The sequence below is a fragment of the Nycticebus coucang genome, chromosome 12, assembly GCF_027406575.1.
Source record: "Nycticebus coucang isolate mNycCou1 chromosome 12, mNycCou1.pri, whole genome shotgun sequence".
NCBI classification, from domain to species: Eukaryota; Metazoa; Chordata; class Mammalia; order Primates; family Lorisidae; genus Nycticebus; species Nycticebus coucang.
In genome coordinates this window covers 95,869,000-95,884,378 of record NC_069791.1, presented here as the reverse complement: position 1 = coordinate 95,884,378, position 15,379 = coordinate 95,869,000, and the positions used below count along the sequence as shown (strand labels likewise).

General features: G+C 41.1%; 1 protein-coding gene across 9 annotated transcripts in view; it reads right to left on the bottom strand.

Annotated features, from left to right (window-relative positions):
- Positions 1–12,493, bottom strand: part of PDXDC1 (pyridoxal dependent decarboxylase domain containing 1) — a 48,627-nt gene extending 36,134 nt beyond the window's left edge. For 2 of the 9 annotated variants that reach the window (XM_053555241.1, XM_053555242.1), the window contains exon 1: positions 12,298–12,423. Coding sequence is in view for 7 of the 9 variants with exons in the window: in XM_053555235.1 (XP_053411210.1) it covers positions 675–748; positions 12,298–12,318 (95 nt within the window). In the remaining 2 variants the exon portion in view is untranslated. Of the gene's footprint in view, positions 1–674; positions 749–1,569; positions 1,681–12,297 lie in introns of those variants that run through there. The other 7 variants (XM_053555243.1, XM_053555235.1, XM_053555239.1 and 4 more) reach the window with 7 other exon arrangements.
- Between the last annotated feature and the right edge of the window lie 2,886 nt (positions 12,494–15,379).

Genomic DNA, 15,379 nt, shown 5'->3' with positions numbered 1-15,379 from the left:
GGAGGGGAGTGCAAAAGAGAAAAACTAGCTAGGCATTGTGGCAGGTGCCTGTAGTGCCAGCTACTGGGAAGACTGAGGCAAAGAGGAAGCTTGAGACCAAGAGATGGAGGTTGCTGTGGCACTCTACCCAGGGCAACAGAGAGAGACTCTGTTCTCTGTCCTCCCTCCCCCCCGCAAAAAAAAGTTATTGAGCATTCTGTCAGGTCCTGTAGTCCTAGCTACTTAGGAGGCTGAGGCAGGAGGATCATCTGAACCCATGAGTTTGAGGTTGCTGTTAGCTAGGCTGATGCACTGCACTATAGCCAGAGCAACAGAGTGAGACTCTTATCTCAAAATAAATAAATAAATAAATAAATTTCTACTCATACAACTTGTATTTTTGTTAGTTGTACCTCATACGACCTGAATATGTAAGTATTTATAGAGTCAAAACAATATATTAAGTACGTGAAACGCTTAACAGAATTGAAAATTCTAAGTCCCTCCCCTCAATTTCAAAATCCTTTAATTACAAGGCACCTTCTACTCAAGAAAAATAACAACCTTAAAGTCAGCTAAAGCTATGTGAGACATTTTAGGGCAAGAGGTATCTTTAACAGAAGGAAACCAGAGCCACCAGTTTCCTAACAGGTTGAACGTGTTTCACCCAAGCCACCTTTGTCCTACATGCTCACCTCTGACTGTCCTCTAGCATCTTCATTGCCTCCTTCAAGTTTTTTCCCATTTCAGCTAATGTAGGATCTGCTATCTGGGAAACAAACCAGAAAAAGGTTAAATTTTAATAAGCCTCTATTACCTCTACAACATAATTCATCCAGAAAAATTAAATGCACATCCACTTTCTTCTAGATTATAAAATGCATGGTTTATAAAGTACATGCATGATTCTAAAACTTCAAACAATATAAAAGTATAACAGAAAAATATATACTACTTTCTACTACAATTGATAATATAGTTAAGTTATCAATGCATGTCTTTAAGTCTACCCCACTTCATTCTTTTTTTTTTTTGTAGAGACAGAGTCTCACTGTACCGCCCTCAGGTAGAGTGCCATGGCGTCACACGGCTCACAGCAACCTCTAACTCTTGGGCTTACGCGATTCTCTTGCCTCAGCCTCCTGAGCAGCTGGGACTACAGGCGCTCACCACAACTCCCGGCTATTTTTTTTTGTTGTTGCAGTTTGGCCGGGGCTGGGTTTGAGCACGCCACCCTCGGCATATGGGGCCGGCGCCCTACTCACTGAGCCACAGGCGCCGCCCAGTACCATAGTTAATTTAGCTAGTCCTGAATTAATATAGCCTTAGGTTATTCTAACTTTTCACTATCAGAAGCAAGTTCCAGAGAAGTGTATGCAGTATGGTATTTGTTTTACTGTTGTAGTAGAGTGAAAAATGCACTCCCCTCCCAAAGTCACATCCTAATCACTAGAACCTGTGTTACTGTACATGACAAAGTCTTTGCACATGTGATTAAATTAAGGCCCTTGAGATGGTGAATTACTCTGAATTATCCAGGTGAGCCCTAAATGTAATCACATGAATGAGAGAAAAGGGCAGGAGACTCACACACAAGGCAGCCAGAAGACAGACCACAGTTCTGAAGATGCTGGCTTTGAAAAACTGGAGTCATGCAAACACAAACTAATGAACACTGGCAGACACCACGGGCTGGACCATGCAAGGAAGGAACTCTCCCTAGAGGCTCTGGAAAGAGTTGGACCCAACACTGTAATTTCAGGCCAGTGATACTGATTTCAAACCCCTGGCCGTTTTAAGCTACTCTGGTTGTACTAATGTGTTACAGACGCCACAGGAAATTAGTACACACATGGAACAGCAAGTGCTTCTATACTTGTGTAGCTACACTGGAAAACTACACAAGCTGGGAACAGTGACTGCCTCCAGAGAAGGGAGCTGGGAGGATGGATGCAGGGAGGGTCAGAGGAAGTCTTTTCAGTTCATACGCCTGTGTTCCTTCTGAATTTTAGTGCCATGTGTACATCTAGTTCTCATAAAAATGTAAAGGAAATCAAAATTTAAAGATTTTGGCAGACTTAAAATATACATTTTCCTTTCTTTTTAATCTTGTTTTTTTTTTTGGAAGAGACAGAGTCTTGCTCTGTCACCCAGGCTAGTGTGACCATAGCGCACTGTAGCCTCGAACTTCTACGCTCAAACGATTCTCCTAAGCAGCTGGGGCTACAGATGTGCATCACCAAGCCTAGCTAAATTTTAAAAAATATTTTGTGTAACAGATGACCGATAGGCTTTTGTTGTTGTTGCCATATATTGAGGATAATGTTTACATCCTTTTAAAACATCTTTTTAAGTGACAGTTCCTCAGGATTTTGTAAGACTTCCTTCCAAGTTGTAGCTTTCAGTGTAAAGGCTAGGTGGTAATAAAACCTTACCTACAGTCTCACGGTCAGTTAAAGTCCATATTTTGCCTTTTTGTATTCCATCCTCCCTTTTGAGAGAGGTTTTTACACTCTGCCAGCCACAACCCCTTGAACTTTCTCTAGCAATTTTCTATTCAAAACTTGTATACTTCATATAAAACTGTTATCCTTAAATGTAACTTGACCAGTTGTAGCTGATGTGACATGTCTTAAACATTAAATTACTCAAAACGTAACCACGCCAAAAAAAAGTATTTTGTGGAGATCAGGTCTTGCTACATTGCCAAGGTTAGTCTTGAGCTCCTGGCCTCAAGGGATCCTCCCACCTTTACCTCCCAAAGAGCTGAGATTACAGGCATGAACCACCACATCCAGCCCTAATTTCTATATCCCTTAGCACCTAACATAAGGTCTGGCACAGAGTAACTATTCAATAAGATTTATGATCTTTAATAATTACTAATACTTACTGAGTTTCTTACTTATCAGGCATTATGCCAATTAACCCCTTTACACGTATTACTTCCTTACTCACCCCAAATCACAGTTAATATAACTTAGACCCAAAATTTGTTTTGTATTTTTGTTTTTGGGGACAGGGTCTCACTCTGTAGCCCAGGCTAGGTTGAATCCTTAAATCTGTGGGTTCCAGCAATCCTCAGTCTCCTGAATAGCTAGGACTACAGAAACACACCACCACACCTGGCTGATTTTTTTTTTTTTGAGGGGGCACAGAGCCTCTGTTTACTAGGCTCCAGTGCAGTGGCATCATGATAGCTTGATGCAACTCATGCAACCTCAAACTCCTGAGCTCAAGAAATCTTCTTGCCTCAGCCTCTCAAATAGCTGAGACTCTAAGCACACACAACCAAAGTCAGCTAATTTTTTTTTTTTTGTAGAGATGAAATTTCATTATTGCCCAGGCATTTCTTGAACTCCCAGTCTTGCCTTCCAAAGTGCTAGGATTAAAGGCATCAGCTACTGGGCACAGCCTACCAGGCGTCCTCAAACTGTGGCCCGCGGGCCACAGGAGGAGGTGTGATTGTATTTGTTCCCATTTTGTTTTTTTTTACTTCAAAATAAGATATATGTGCAGTGTGCATAGGAATTTGTTCGTAGTTTTTTTTTTTTTTTTAAACTATAGTCCGGCCCTCCAACGGTCTGAGGAACAGTGAATTGGCCCCCTGTTTAAAAGTTTGAGGATGCCTGGCCTATACCCAGAATTTAAACATCTTTACTACTCTAGAACCAGGACTCTTAACCACTAGGCAATATTGCCTCTCAATTTTATCAAATAAGTAAAGAAAGCAACTCACACCATGGAAAAACTCTGTACTCAAAAGTCATAATTAGAAGTAAGATTTCATTTTAAGGATTATCCTTGATATTTTCAACTAGAAAAAAAGTGACTCTCCCTACAGAGAAAATTTCTACTCAACAATAGTCTCAACTATTACTAGATGACAATAAACTTACCTTGCAGACCAGGGAAATTTTTTCTCCTCTTCCCCCAACCCTCAAATTGTGTACATACATTTGTGTTCATAAATGTATTTCCTGATTACAAACTGATAACCTATTGCTGAGAATGAGATTTCCTGATTACAAACTGATACCTATTGCTAAGAATGAGATTTTAGAAACAGATACGTCTCTCATTAGGCTACAAATTTATAAATTAGATTTCAGCTATGATTAATTCTACTGTATAATGAAGTGGGTTCAATATTTTTGCTACAACTATATCTAACACAGCTGCATGTGTGGTATGACTTAATTTCAAGGTTCCCAAGGAGCATGGTTCAACTCCTGAGACTTTAAAAGGCAATTCATTGATTCACTGATATCCCTGTATGAGCATTTTTTTCCAAAAATTTTATATGAGATGATTCAACTCTGTCAATATGAGATATTAAAATACTCTGCCACTATCACAATGAGAAACATTACACACATAATGTTAAAATTACTTAAAGTTCTCACAATTTAAATGTTGGAAGCAAAAGTGTCGTATGCAAGGTAAAGCAGTAAAGGTGATCAGGGGGCAATTCTCAATTTTTCAAAAAGGCTACTAAAAACCTAAAAAATTATTTGGAATAAGGCTGTATAGATTAATTTAGAAATTACTTATTTTTTTTTATTATTATTTTTTTAAGAGACAGAGTCTTACTTTGTTACCCTGGGTAGAGTGCCGTAACATCACAGCTCACAGCAACCTCCAGCTCTTGGGCTTGGGCAATTCTGTTGTCTCAGCCTCCCGAGTAGCTGGGACCACAGGTGCCCACCACACTCAGTATATGGGGCCAGCGCCCTACCCACTGAGCCACAGGTGCCACCCAGAAATTACTTATTTTTGCTTTTGCTTAGAATTATATTTGTGTCAGCTCAGTATCTGGTAGCACTGGTACAATTCCTGTCACTATTATTTGGAATACATTCTATCTTGTCCTATTTCATTCTTTAATGAGACGTGATAATTATACACATCTGTGGAAGTAGAGGTGATACACTGTATTTTCATTTTCTTTCTTTTTTTAAAGAGATGGGGTCTCACTCTGTTATCAAGGCTAGAGTGACTAAACCTCACAGCAAATTCAAATTCCTGAGCTCAAGCGACCGACCCTCCTACCTCAGCCTCCTGAGTAGCAGAGACTACAGACATGAGCGCCACACTCAGCTATTTTTTTTTTTGTAGTGACATGGTCTTGCTATGTTGTTCAGGCTGGTCTTGAATTCCTGGTCTCAAGGGCTCTTCCTTCCAGACCTCCCAAAGTGCTAGAATTATATTTGTGTGCCATCATGCCCAGCCATATTTTCGTTTTTTAAAAACTGCTGGTCATGATCTGCTAAACCAGCGGTTCTCAACCTGTGGGTCGCGACGCACAGGAACTATATTACAGGGCCGCGGCCTTAGGAAGGTTGAGAACCACTGGTTTAGCAAATCATGACCAGCAGTTTTTAAAAAACGAAAATATGGCGGGGCTGGTGGCTCACACCTGTAATTTTAGAACTCAGGGAAGCCAAGACCGGTGGATTGCTTGAGACCAGGAGTTTGAGATCAGCCTGAGCCAAGAACAAGACCCTGTCTCCATAAAAAATGACCTGGTTGTTGTGACAAACCTATACTCCCAGCTACTCCAAAGACTGAGGGAGGAAGATAGATTGAACTCAGGAGTCTGAGGTGACAATGAGCCATGACTACACCACTGCATTCTATCCCTGGCAACAGAGAGACCTTGTCTCAAAAACAAACAAAAAAACAAAACCAACTGATCAAACCTACCAAAGCAACAAGACAAAGTTCCAAATTGTTATTTCTAACATACAAACAACTACTCTTGCCTTTCACAGCCTTCTAAGTAAGGTTAATTCTGAAAAGTGACAATCAAACTTCATCTCTCCAGGGAATCATTTATTTTCCTTTTAGGTGAAACAGGACCTAGTGTACAGCACTAGTTAAACAAAGGCCTCAAACACTGCATTTCTACTACTTATCTCCAAGAAGCCACACCAACAAAACGACAGCAGCTGCTCCAGGAACACTACCTTGTTCCTTATGGGTCAATGATGACAGAAAAGGACAGGAATTCTCTAAGTTGATACAGTGACTTGCAAATCCAGCTTACCTTGTTGGAGTCACAGTTTCTACATTTCTAAGTAGTTTTGCCTGATTTCCATAGCACAGTATTTAATTAAGAACCAGGTACTTTTGTTTCTTCCCATCTTCTAAGAAATGAATACTGCTTGAAAATCAGACATTACCCAGGATTACCCTGATACCAAAACCAGACAAGGACACAACAAAGAAAGAAAACAACAGGCCAACATCACCAATGAACACAGATGCAAAAATCCTCAACAAAATACCATGGACTGTATGCTTGAGTGTGTCTGTGAGAACATGAAGACATACTTTATTATTGGCTCATTTAAGCATCATAATCATCATAGTTGAAAATATGTGACTATTGTATCTGATATAACCATTAGTATTTAACCTTACAATTTTCTTAAGAAGGGAGGCAGAAAAGAAAAGTAACAGTAAAATTAATAACACCAGCTCAAACGTCAGTCCCAGATAGTATGGGGAGGGAGGAAAAGGTATTTGAATCACTTGTCTTAGATACTGGGAGTGTTAGAGATCCAATTCTGTTTCAAAAAAACAATGTTCCTGGAGACCACTCCATCTGACGAGTCAATTCATATGGACATTATATCATGAGTAAATGCTTTCGGATGCACAGATGGAAAAATATATAACAGGAAGACTATTTCTAAAAACTTGACTAGTTTATCTGAAATCACACATTTATTCTGGAACAAAAAGTAAATCGCTTAAAGAGAAGCATGCCATATATAGTCTCTAGAAAGGACTCTTTCAGTGAGGTAAGCATCTTTAAAGGGAGCATTTCGTAGGACTTGTTAGTAGGTGATCAAACCAGAAAAATAAAGATGAAATGGCTTTCCTATTGCTTCGTTTATATTCTACCAGCAAGAATATAAGGCATATGGGCAGTGCCTGTGGCTCAAAGGAGTAGGGTGCCGGCCCCATGTACCAGAGGTGGTGGGTTCAAACCTGGCCCCAGCCAAAAACTGCAAAAAACCCCAAAGAATATAAGGCATATTCATATTATAAAGTAAAAATCTACATTATATTTACAATTAAACTCTAGCAAAGCATAATTCTGAACTAAATATTTGACCTGAAGAATCTCTTCCTGGCCATTTATTCTCCACACTCCTCATTTGTTTCTTAATTCTTGTACTTTTTACCTGTCTTTGCTATATAGGATCTGTCTAAAAACGTATGCCCCTGGAGGAATCACGTTTTATTCACCTCATGTCTCCATACTCAGCACTGGGCTCTGACCATAGCTGACCCTTGAATAATGAAAAAATTATAAATCAAAACAAATTTCTCCTTTGGGTGAAAACCAATGACATAAAGCTCAAGCAATTCCTACCGATAACTCATAATCTTCTGCAATCTTGAATAAATCAAGACTCACAAAGGCCATACCTTATTAGGATCAGGACCAGTTTAAGTTTGCTGTGAGCTATGATGCCATGGCACTCTACCGAGGGCAATAAAGTGAGACTCTGTCTCTTAAAAATAAAATAAAGTTCTAGCGTAACAATAAGGTGATAAAGAATCTTCTAAAATCAGGACCAAAGAGAAGAGGGGAAAAAAACAAAAAACTTAGCTCTGACCATACCTTATTAGTACTATAGCTAAGTCCCATCAGGTTTTCCTGGCACCCAGCATTAGATAATCATTTACAGCCATAACCAAAATGCACCTGCATCCAAACGCCTCATACCATGATGATGTAGTGATTAGCTTTAAATGAACACTAAAATTGCAGCCTAGTATTGCCTCACGGAAGTCCTCCCATTTGAGGAGATATATGCCTAAAGGCATACACAGAAACTCGTCATTTCAAGCTTGCCTACTAGGAGCTTTACTGTTTAAGAACAGGAACAGAAATCTACTTACTGGCAATCCTTATCAGTAACAACCAGGAATGTTCTATCCATGCTGTTCCTACTGCTCCTTTTAAAGTTCTAGCCAAACTGCAACAAAAAATAGCCAGGCCTTGTGGCGGGCGCCTGTAGTCCCAGCTGCTCGGGAGGCTGAGGCAAGATAATCGCCTAAGCCCAGGAGTTGAAGGTTGCTGTGAGCTGTGATGCCATCGCACTCTACCGAGGGCAATAAAGTGAGACTCTGCCTCTTAAAAATAAAATAAAGTTCTAGCGTAACAATAAGGTGATAAAGAATCTTCTAAAATCAGGACCAAAGAGAAGAGGGGAAAAAAACAAAAAACTTAGGATGAGTATAAGAACTAAAAATGAGCTAAGATATAATTATTTAGTTTAGAAAGTGGGCCAAAGTTGCCTCTTTCAGAGACAAGAATTAGATATAACAAGTAAAATAAATTGTCTAGCTCTACAGTGCTAGCCCAGTAGAACCTTCTTTGGTGATGGAAATGTTCTGTATCTGTGCTGCCTAGTAATACAGCCACAAGCCACATGCGGCTGTTGAGTCCTTGAAATGTGGGTAGTGCAACTAAGGAAATGAATTTTACATTTTATTTAAGGGTGATGGGTATACTAAAAGCCCAGACTTCACCACTATCCAATATATACATAGAACAAATTCAACTTGTACCTCCTTAGTCTATTAAAATCTAATTTAATTTTAATCTAAATTTAAACTGCCAAATGTGGCTAGTAGCTACCAAATTGGTTAGTGCAGCTCCAGATTCTCTAAATGAGTAATTTCCAACCAGAGGTAATTCCTCCCACCCCTAAGGTACAACTACCTCCATCTGGAGACATTTTTAGTTGTCACAAGGGAGGAGAGGGAGTGCTACTAGCATCTAGTGGATGGAGGCCAGGTAAGCTTCTAAGTAAGCATGCTATGATGCCCAGGACAACCACTCACAACAAAGAACAATCTGGCCTCAAATGTCAGTAGTGCTGAGGCTGAGAAATTCTGTTCTAGGTTTGCATTTACACATTAAAGTAAATGCAAAACAAATTATAGTACATTTTGTCTGAACAAAATAGGAAGAATGAGATTTTTCAAGCATCAGAAAAACGTCTGGCGGCTCTATAAGTTTGAAGAAGTAGCTTTTCACTGAAAAGTATATGTGTGTTGAACAACTGTATTACCAAGATTTTCACTAAGTAATAGTGCCATTTTTCTTACTTGAATATTAACACAACTAAACACTGTGAGATTACACTACTGGGCCTTGTTCCATGTAAGTTGGACATGCAGTACTGGGGGACTGAGCCCGCTACACCCACTCTCCCAATTTGAATTCCGTGCCCCCTCAATTAACCTATCTCATGTCTTGAGACAACACAAATTTCAGGCACAGGAAAACTAATACTGTTGTGAAAGAAAAGCAAATCAAGACAATAAAAAAAAAAAAAAAAAAAAAGACTGCCATCATAGGTCTGCATGTTTACATATTACCCAAAGAAAAGGAAAGAGGGCTCGGTGCCCGTAGCTCAGTGGTTAGGGCGCCAGCCACATACATCAGGGCTGGTGGGTTCGAACACAGCCTGGGCTTGCTAAACAACAAGGACAACTATAACAAAAATATATATATATCCACGCATTGTGGGTCTGCTAAACAACAATGACAACTGTAACACAAAAATATATATATCCCCAGCTACTGGAAAGGCTGAGTGAGGCAAGGGAATTGCTAGAGCCCAAAAGAGTTTGAGGTTGCTGTGAGCTATGACGCCATAGCACTCTGCCGAGGGTGACAAAATGAGACTGTCTCAAAAAAAAAAAAAAGAAGAAGAAAGGGTGGTACCTGTGGCTCAAAGGAGTAGGGCACTGGCCCCATATGCCAGAGGTGGCGGGTTCAAACCCAGCCCCGGCCAAAAACTGCAGAAGAAAAAAAAAAGCAAGAGTAAAGAATTATAATTGGACCAAAAGAAATGAATTGAGTGACTCTACTAAATGACGCCAGCATACCACATTTTAGAGTAAGAGATATTACTTGAAATTTTAGAGGATGAGTATCAAATAACATTGTGGTTTCTGTAGCTAGTATAAATTATGCAAGGACCAGTTTAAATGGGATCATTCAGAACTGCTCAAATAGCTTTCAAATTTATATTAAAAATGGAGAATTTAATCCAGAATAATCTATTCTTCAAAGAAATAGGAATAATGGACATAATTCAAGGTTTCACTTTTATTCAAATTATTTTTCAGAACAAAAAGTCATCATTCATATTATAGCAACGCTTTTTCTTTTCTGCCCACTTTGTACCAACAGAAATTGTTCTTTACATGTTAGATCCTCTATTACTTCTGGAAATATAAAAATAAGATGCACCCTAGTTCTAAAAACTTAACATTCAGAATTTTCACACTGGCCTAAGGTAGAAACTTCCAGCTCACATGTTTGAATTCCTAAAAGATCACTGCAATTTTTGTGAATGCTCCCACCTTGAGCACCCTGAAATTTCAATACCTCTTGGGATCTTTAACTGGACTGTTTATGATCTTTCATCATCAATTAACATTTAGTGAGCAACCATTGTAATGTACTGATCAAATGCCAGAAAAGTAGTATTTAAAGGATTCCAACCCACTGTTTTGCAGATTTGCCTATGAAGTGCTATTCCTGGTAGAAAGATCATTCCAGTTCCTTAGGTTTCTAAATGAATTAACACAAAGCCCACCCCACCTTCTTGTGAAATTGGAAATAACCTGAGGGGCATTTTTAGCATCCTTTTTTTTATTCAACTATTGGTGTTACACCCTTGATGATCTAGACCAGAGTTTCTCAGCCTCAGCATTACTGACATCTTCAGCCACACGTCAGAGACTGTCCTGTGCAATGCAGGCTGTTTAGGAGCATCCCTGGCCTCTACCTACTAGGTACCAGCAGCACCTCCCCACCCCCCATTGTGACAATCAAAAAATATCTCCAGACATTGCCAACTGTTGGGGGTGGGGGTAGAGAGGGGACGACGACTGCCCTGTGGTTGAGAACCACTGATCTAAACTGAAACTCAAAGTACTAGTACAGAGGTAGACCCTGTGCTAATCAGAAGCCTGGAAAGACTTTACCCCTATCCAGAAAAACATGTAACATTCACCACGGAGCTGGGACAAGAAAACTATATTATCTTTTTCTTTTCATCTCCCACCCAATTTATGTTAAACAACTGAGGAGTAGGATATACCATTATGTGAACAAGAAAACATCTGGCTCAACTTCTACAATTACTGCCTTCAACTCTCCTGTGACAAATGAACAAATCTACAGCAGCTGCTGCGCTGAAAAAAAAAACAACAACACCGAAATGTCATTTCTGCCAATTCAAAATTAAAATGTAGCAGTCTTAAAACATTCGCATTGCTCTTGAATTACACATATATGAAAAACTGGATCTCCATCAAATGGGACAAGCAGACCCCAAGCTGGAACGGAGAGGACTCTGAGGGAGGGGCAGAATGTTAGGTACTTAAGACAGGAATCCATGAAGAAAGCCAAGCATCGGTTCTCACTCACAAGTCCTAAATTCGGGACAAGTAGAATCTATTTCTCACGCCTGAGCAGCTAGCCAGGTACATGGCGTTGCTATTCCCCCGAGGGGAAACCAGGGAAAGGCACTGTTGCCAGAAAGTTGACATGAGGGTCTCTCTTCGCCACTGGAAAGAGGGAGCCTCGAAGCTGTGAAGCAGCTGCTATCCCAGGAACTAAATTAACACTCCGCGGAACACCCACCCCTTCCTGGCTCGCAGAGATCCTCCCTACCCAGTGTTCGCAAACTACAGGATCAGAACGGGGAAGGAAGGTGTGCTAAACACGCAGATCCTGGTCCCGCCCCCCTGAGGTTCTGACCCGATAGCTAAAAAATCTTAATTTTTACCCAGAGCTCCAATGATTCCCACGCACACTTAAGTTAGAAGATTACTGCTTTAACAATTTTCTTAACGTAAAGACCCCAGTGAACACCTACAGGTTTGCAGTTGGGTCCGAAACACCTGGGGTGCAATTGCTAGCTCCGGTCATGCGAAAGGGCCAGCCGAGCTCAGACTGGCCCCTCGCGCAACATCGGCAGAGCCCATAGTCGGTCCCTCTGGCCCCGCACTGGGCTCAGGACCCCTCGCGGCCCGGACAGAACCAACCTAGCCTCTCTCGCCTCACGGGGACCCGAAACGACACCCGGCCCGGTGACGTGAGCAGGCCCCAGCGTTCCGGGCCGGACGCCCTCGAGGCCAGGCCTCTTCAGGCAGGACCCGTTGGCCCCCAGCCCCCCGCCCGGGCACAAAGGCAGCTCGGGACCGGGAAACAGTCGTCCCGGAGGCAAGGTACCCCGGCCCCTGCGCCGCCCCCTACCGCCCCGTACGGACCTTCTCCAGGGACGTGTCCATGGTTGAGGCGGGTGGCGGAGTCCGATGGTGGCCTGGCTGTCCTAGGCACTACTTCCGCCTCCCGCGCCCCGCCGCGGTTTCCACGCTGGCAGCGCAGACTTCCCCCGCGCCCGCGGCCGGCGGGGCGGAGAAGAGGAGGAGCAGTCCCTAGGCGCGGCGGACTGCGGGGGGGGAGGGGGAAGGGGGAGGCGGGACTGCGGCGGGGGTGGGCGGGGCCCTCTAGGCTTCCGTACCTGGGCGTCACGCCGGCCACCTCAAACACTCCAGGTGAGGGGGGAGAACGGACTGTGTTGTTTTTAAACTCAGTCTTTCAGAAGCCTGTCATAGTCATCAAGGTAGAACTATAATAATTACAAGTTCATCATAGAGTGAAAGTCTGGAAATACCATTAACACACCTGCACTTCTGGGCCCAGACTTCTAAGGTCCCCCCACCGTCGCCATCCCTCAGGAATGGAACAGACCATTCACCACAGAAGGTTGGGGCGTGCGAGCACGCTTGCGCATGCGTGGGTCCAACCGCGGCCCGGGCGCTGGTGTGTTTGGGGAGGTCGGGTATTGGGTTTCTTTCTTGTGACCGCTGGTTACGAGAGGGCTCTGGTTAGAGCTTAGGTATTTGTCTCAGACCGCAGAATTTGAGACGGAAAAGGGTTTGAGAGAAAACTAGACGAGCCTCTTCTTCGTTTAACAATTGTGACTTGTTAGGTTTTGGATAATAATAGGTCGGCTGTTGCTCTTCCATTTTCTGTTACAGTAGCCCTATGATGCAGAGATCATTATTGTCTAATATCACAGCGCGGATCTTGGCAGGTCTGATCCCAAGCATCTTGACTACACATAATCCCTCCGTAACTGCTTCCACTCCTGGTACTATACTTGTAACGTGCTTCTAACGAACGGAGAGAGCATAAACGTGCTTAGTGTATTCCTCTGGTTCTAATGAGGAAGGCTGAAATAGAGCCGCCCACCACCACAAAACCAGTAACGTTACAACCACAAAACTTACTTTTTTTCCTCTCCTGTTTTGTACGCATCTCTTCCGAAATCCGTATAAATGACTGGGTCTCATTCTCAGTGTAGTAATTCTATATTTTCTGCTGTCTACCTCGTATTTTGTAAATTGCCAGATTATGTTCATAAAATTATTTTCTACCGAAGGAAACCTTATGTGTTGGTTTAGAGTGCTCTGTGGGAATTATTCTGATTCTCCCAAGAACTCTGCAAACAGAAGGAATGGTTGATTTATTGTGTATTCCAAGAACTGGAAATGGAATGTACCTCTGCTTGAGCAAAGCAAGTCACTTTTCCAAATTTTTCACATTTAGAAAAGTTGAAAGAATTGTGCAGTGAACAACCCACTACTAGATTCTACAATAATTTCCCTATATTTGCTTAATCACATATATACGTATATGTGATAGGTACATGTCCTATATATGTACACATCAATATATGTTTTGATATATTTAATCCATGAACATCTCAGCATGGGTATCATTGTAATTTTAAAAGCTACTGCCAAGTATCTCCGCATTACACTACAAAGTAGATTCTGCAAAACAAATACTAAAAAGATAAAAGTTTAACTCTATTGTTTTAAAAGTAAACTTTGAAAATCCAACATGACAAAGTTCATTTAATATTTAGCCAAACATTTACTGACTGCTATCATAGTTAAGTGCTGAAAATACATTCAAGAATAAGACAAGATCTCTCCCCTAAAGGGAAACACTTTTTGAGGCAGAGATTTTTACTTTGGAGTCCAGGTAGAGAGGTCTGTGAAACTCTAAACCATATTCAAAATTTTGTGTTTTTGAGTGCATTTTTCTGGGTTAATGCCCATAGTTTTCATTATATATTCAAGTCTATGACCTACCCTCCCAACCCTAGGACCAAAAAAAGATAAAACCATTTGGGGCGGTGCCTGTAGCTCAGTGAGTAGGGCGCCAGCCCCATATACCAAGGGTGGCGGGTTCAAACCCAGCCCCGGCCAAACTGCAACAAAAAAAATAGCCAGGCGTTGTGGTGGGCACCTGTAGTCCCAGCTTCTGGAGAGGCTGAGGCAAGAGAATCGCCCTGGCCCAAGAGCTGGAGGTTGCTGTGAGCTGTGATACCACCGCACTCTACCGAGGGCGACAAACTGAGACCCTGTCTCTCTAAAAAAAAAAAAAAAAGATAAAACCATTTGGCTTGTGGATGGATATATAGGTAAGTAGATAAATTAGAATTCAACATTCTATGAGCTAGTTAAAAGATATGAACAAAAAAAAAAGATGAACAGAAGACTGGATCTGGAGCATGAAACCACTAATTATGTGAAGTTTAATATTAACTGACATATGGCTTATCTGTGCTGTTAACATACTTTCCTTGATTAATAGGCAAAAACCAAACCAAGTGTAAAGATACATGGTTATTTTTCCCTTTGAATCCTTCATATGATTTTTTGTGTCCTAAATTGTATTTACAACTATGTTGTAATGAGTATTTTAGTCTTTAACTTTTAGAATCAACCTTAAATGTCACATATGGAAGATTACTTATTATTCACTACAGCAATGTAAAAATAATAGATTACCAAAAAGTCATACGGAAGAGACAAGGGGAATAGAAATGTAGAAGGACTCACTAATGTCCTCAACTTCATTTCTGAGAGGGCTAATTCAAAACAATGTGAAGTGTAATATCTAGATATAAAGGAATCTCAAAAGGAAACAAAATTAAGTAACAAAAATCAGGAGTTGGAGAAGATAGGAGAGAGAATGTAATTGCAATGAATTTCTCATTTTTATAGTAGGGAGTCAATAAATTATGTATAAATTAAGAAATAGATGCAAGGATTTTTATTTTTTTACAAAGTAGGTGAAGGCTTCTATTTAGCTTTTAATTCTTCACCTTCAAAGTAAGTGAAGGCTTCTGTTTAGCCTTCATCTACTTTATAAAAGTGGGTAAATTCATCCCTAGGGAATGGGATTAGAGGATGAAGATGAGGGAAAAGAAATGGAAATATTCCATTTTATGTTCGTCTGCACTGTGTTTATAGCATGTGTATGCATTTCTCT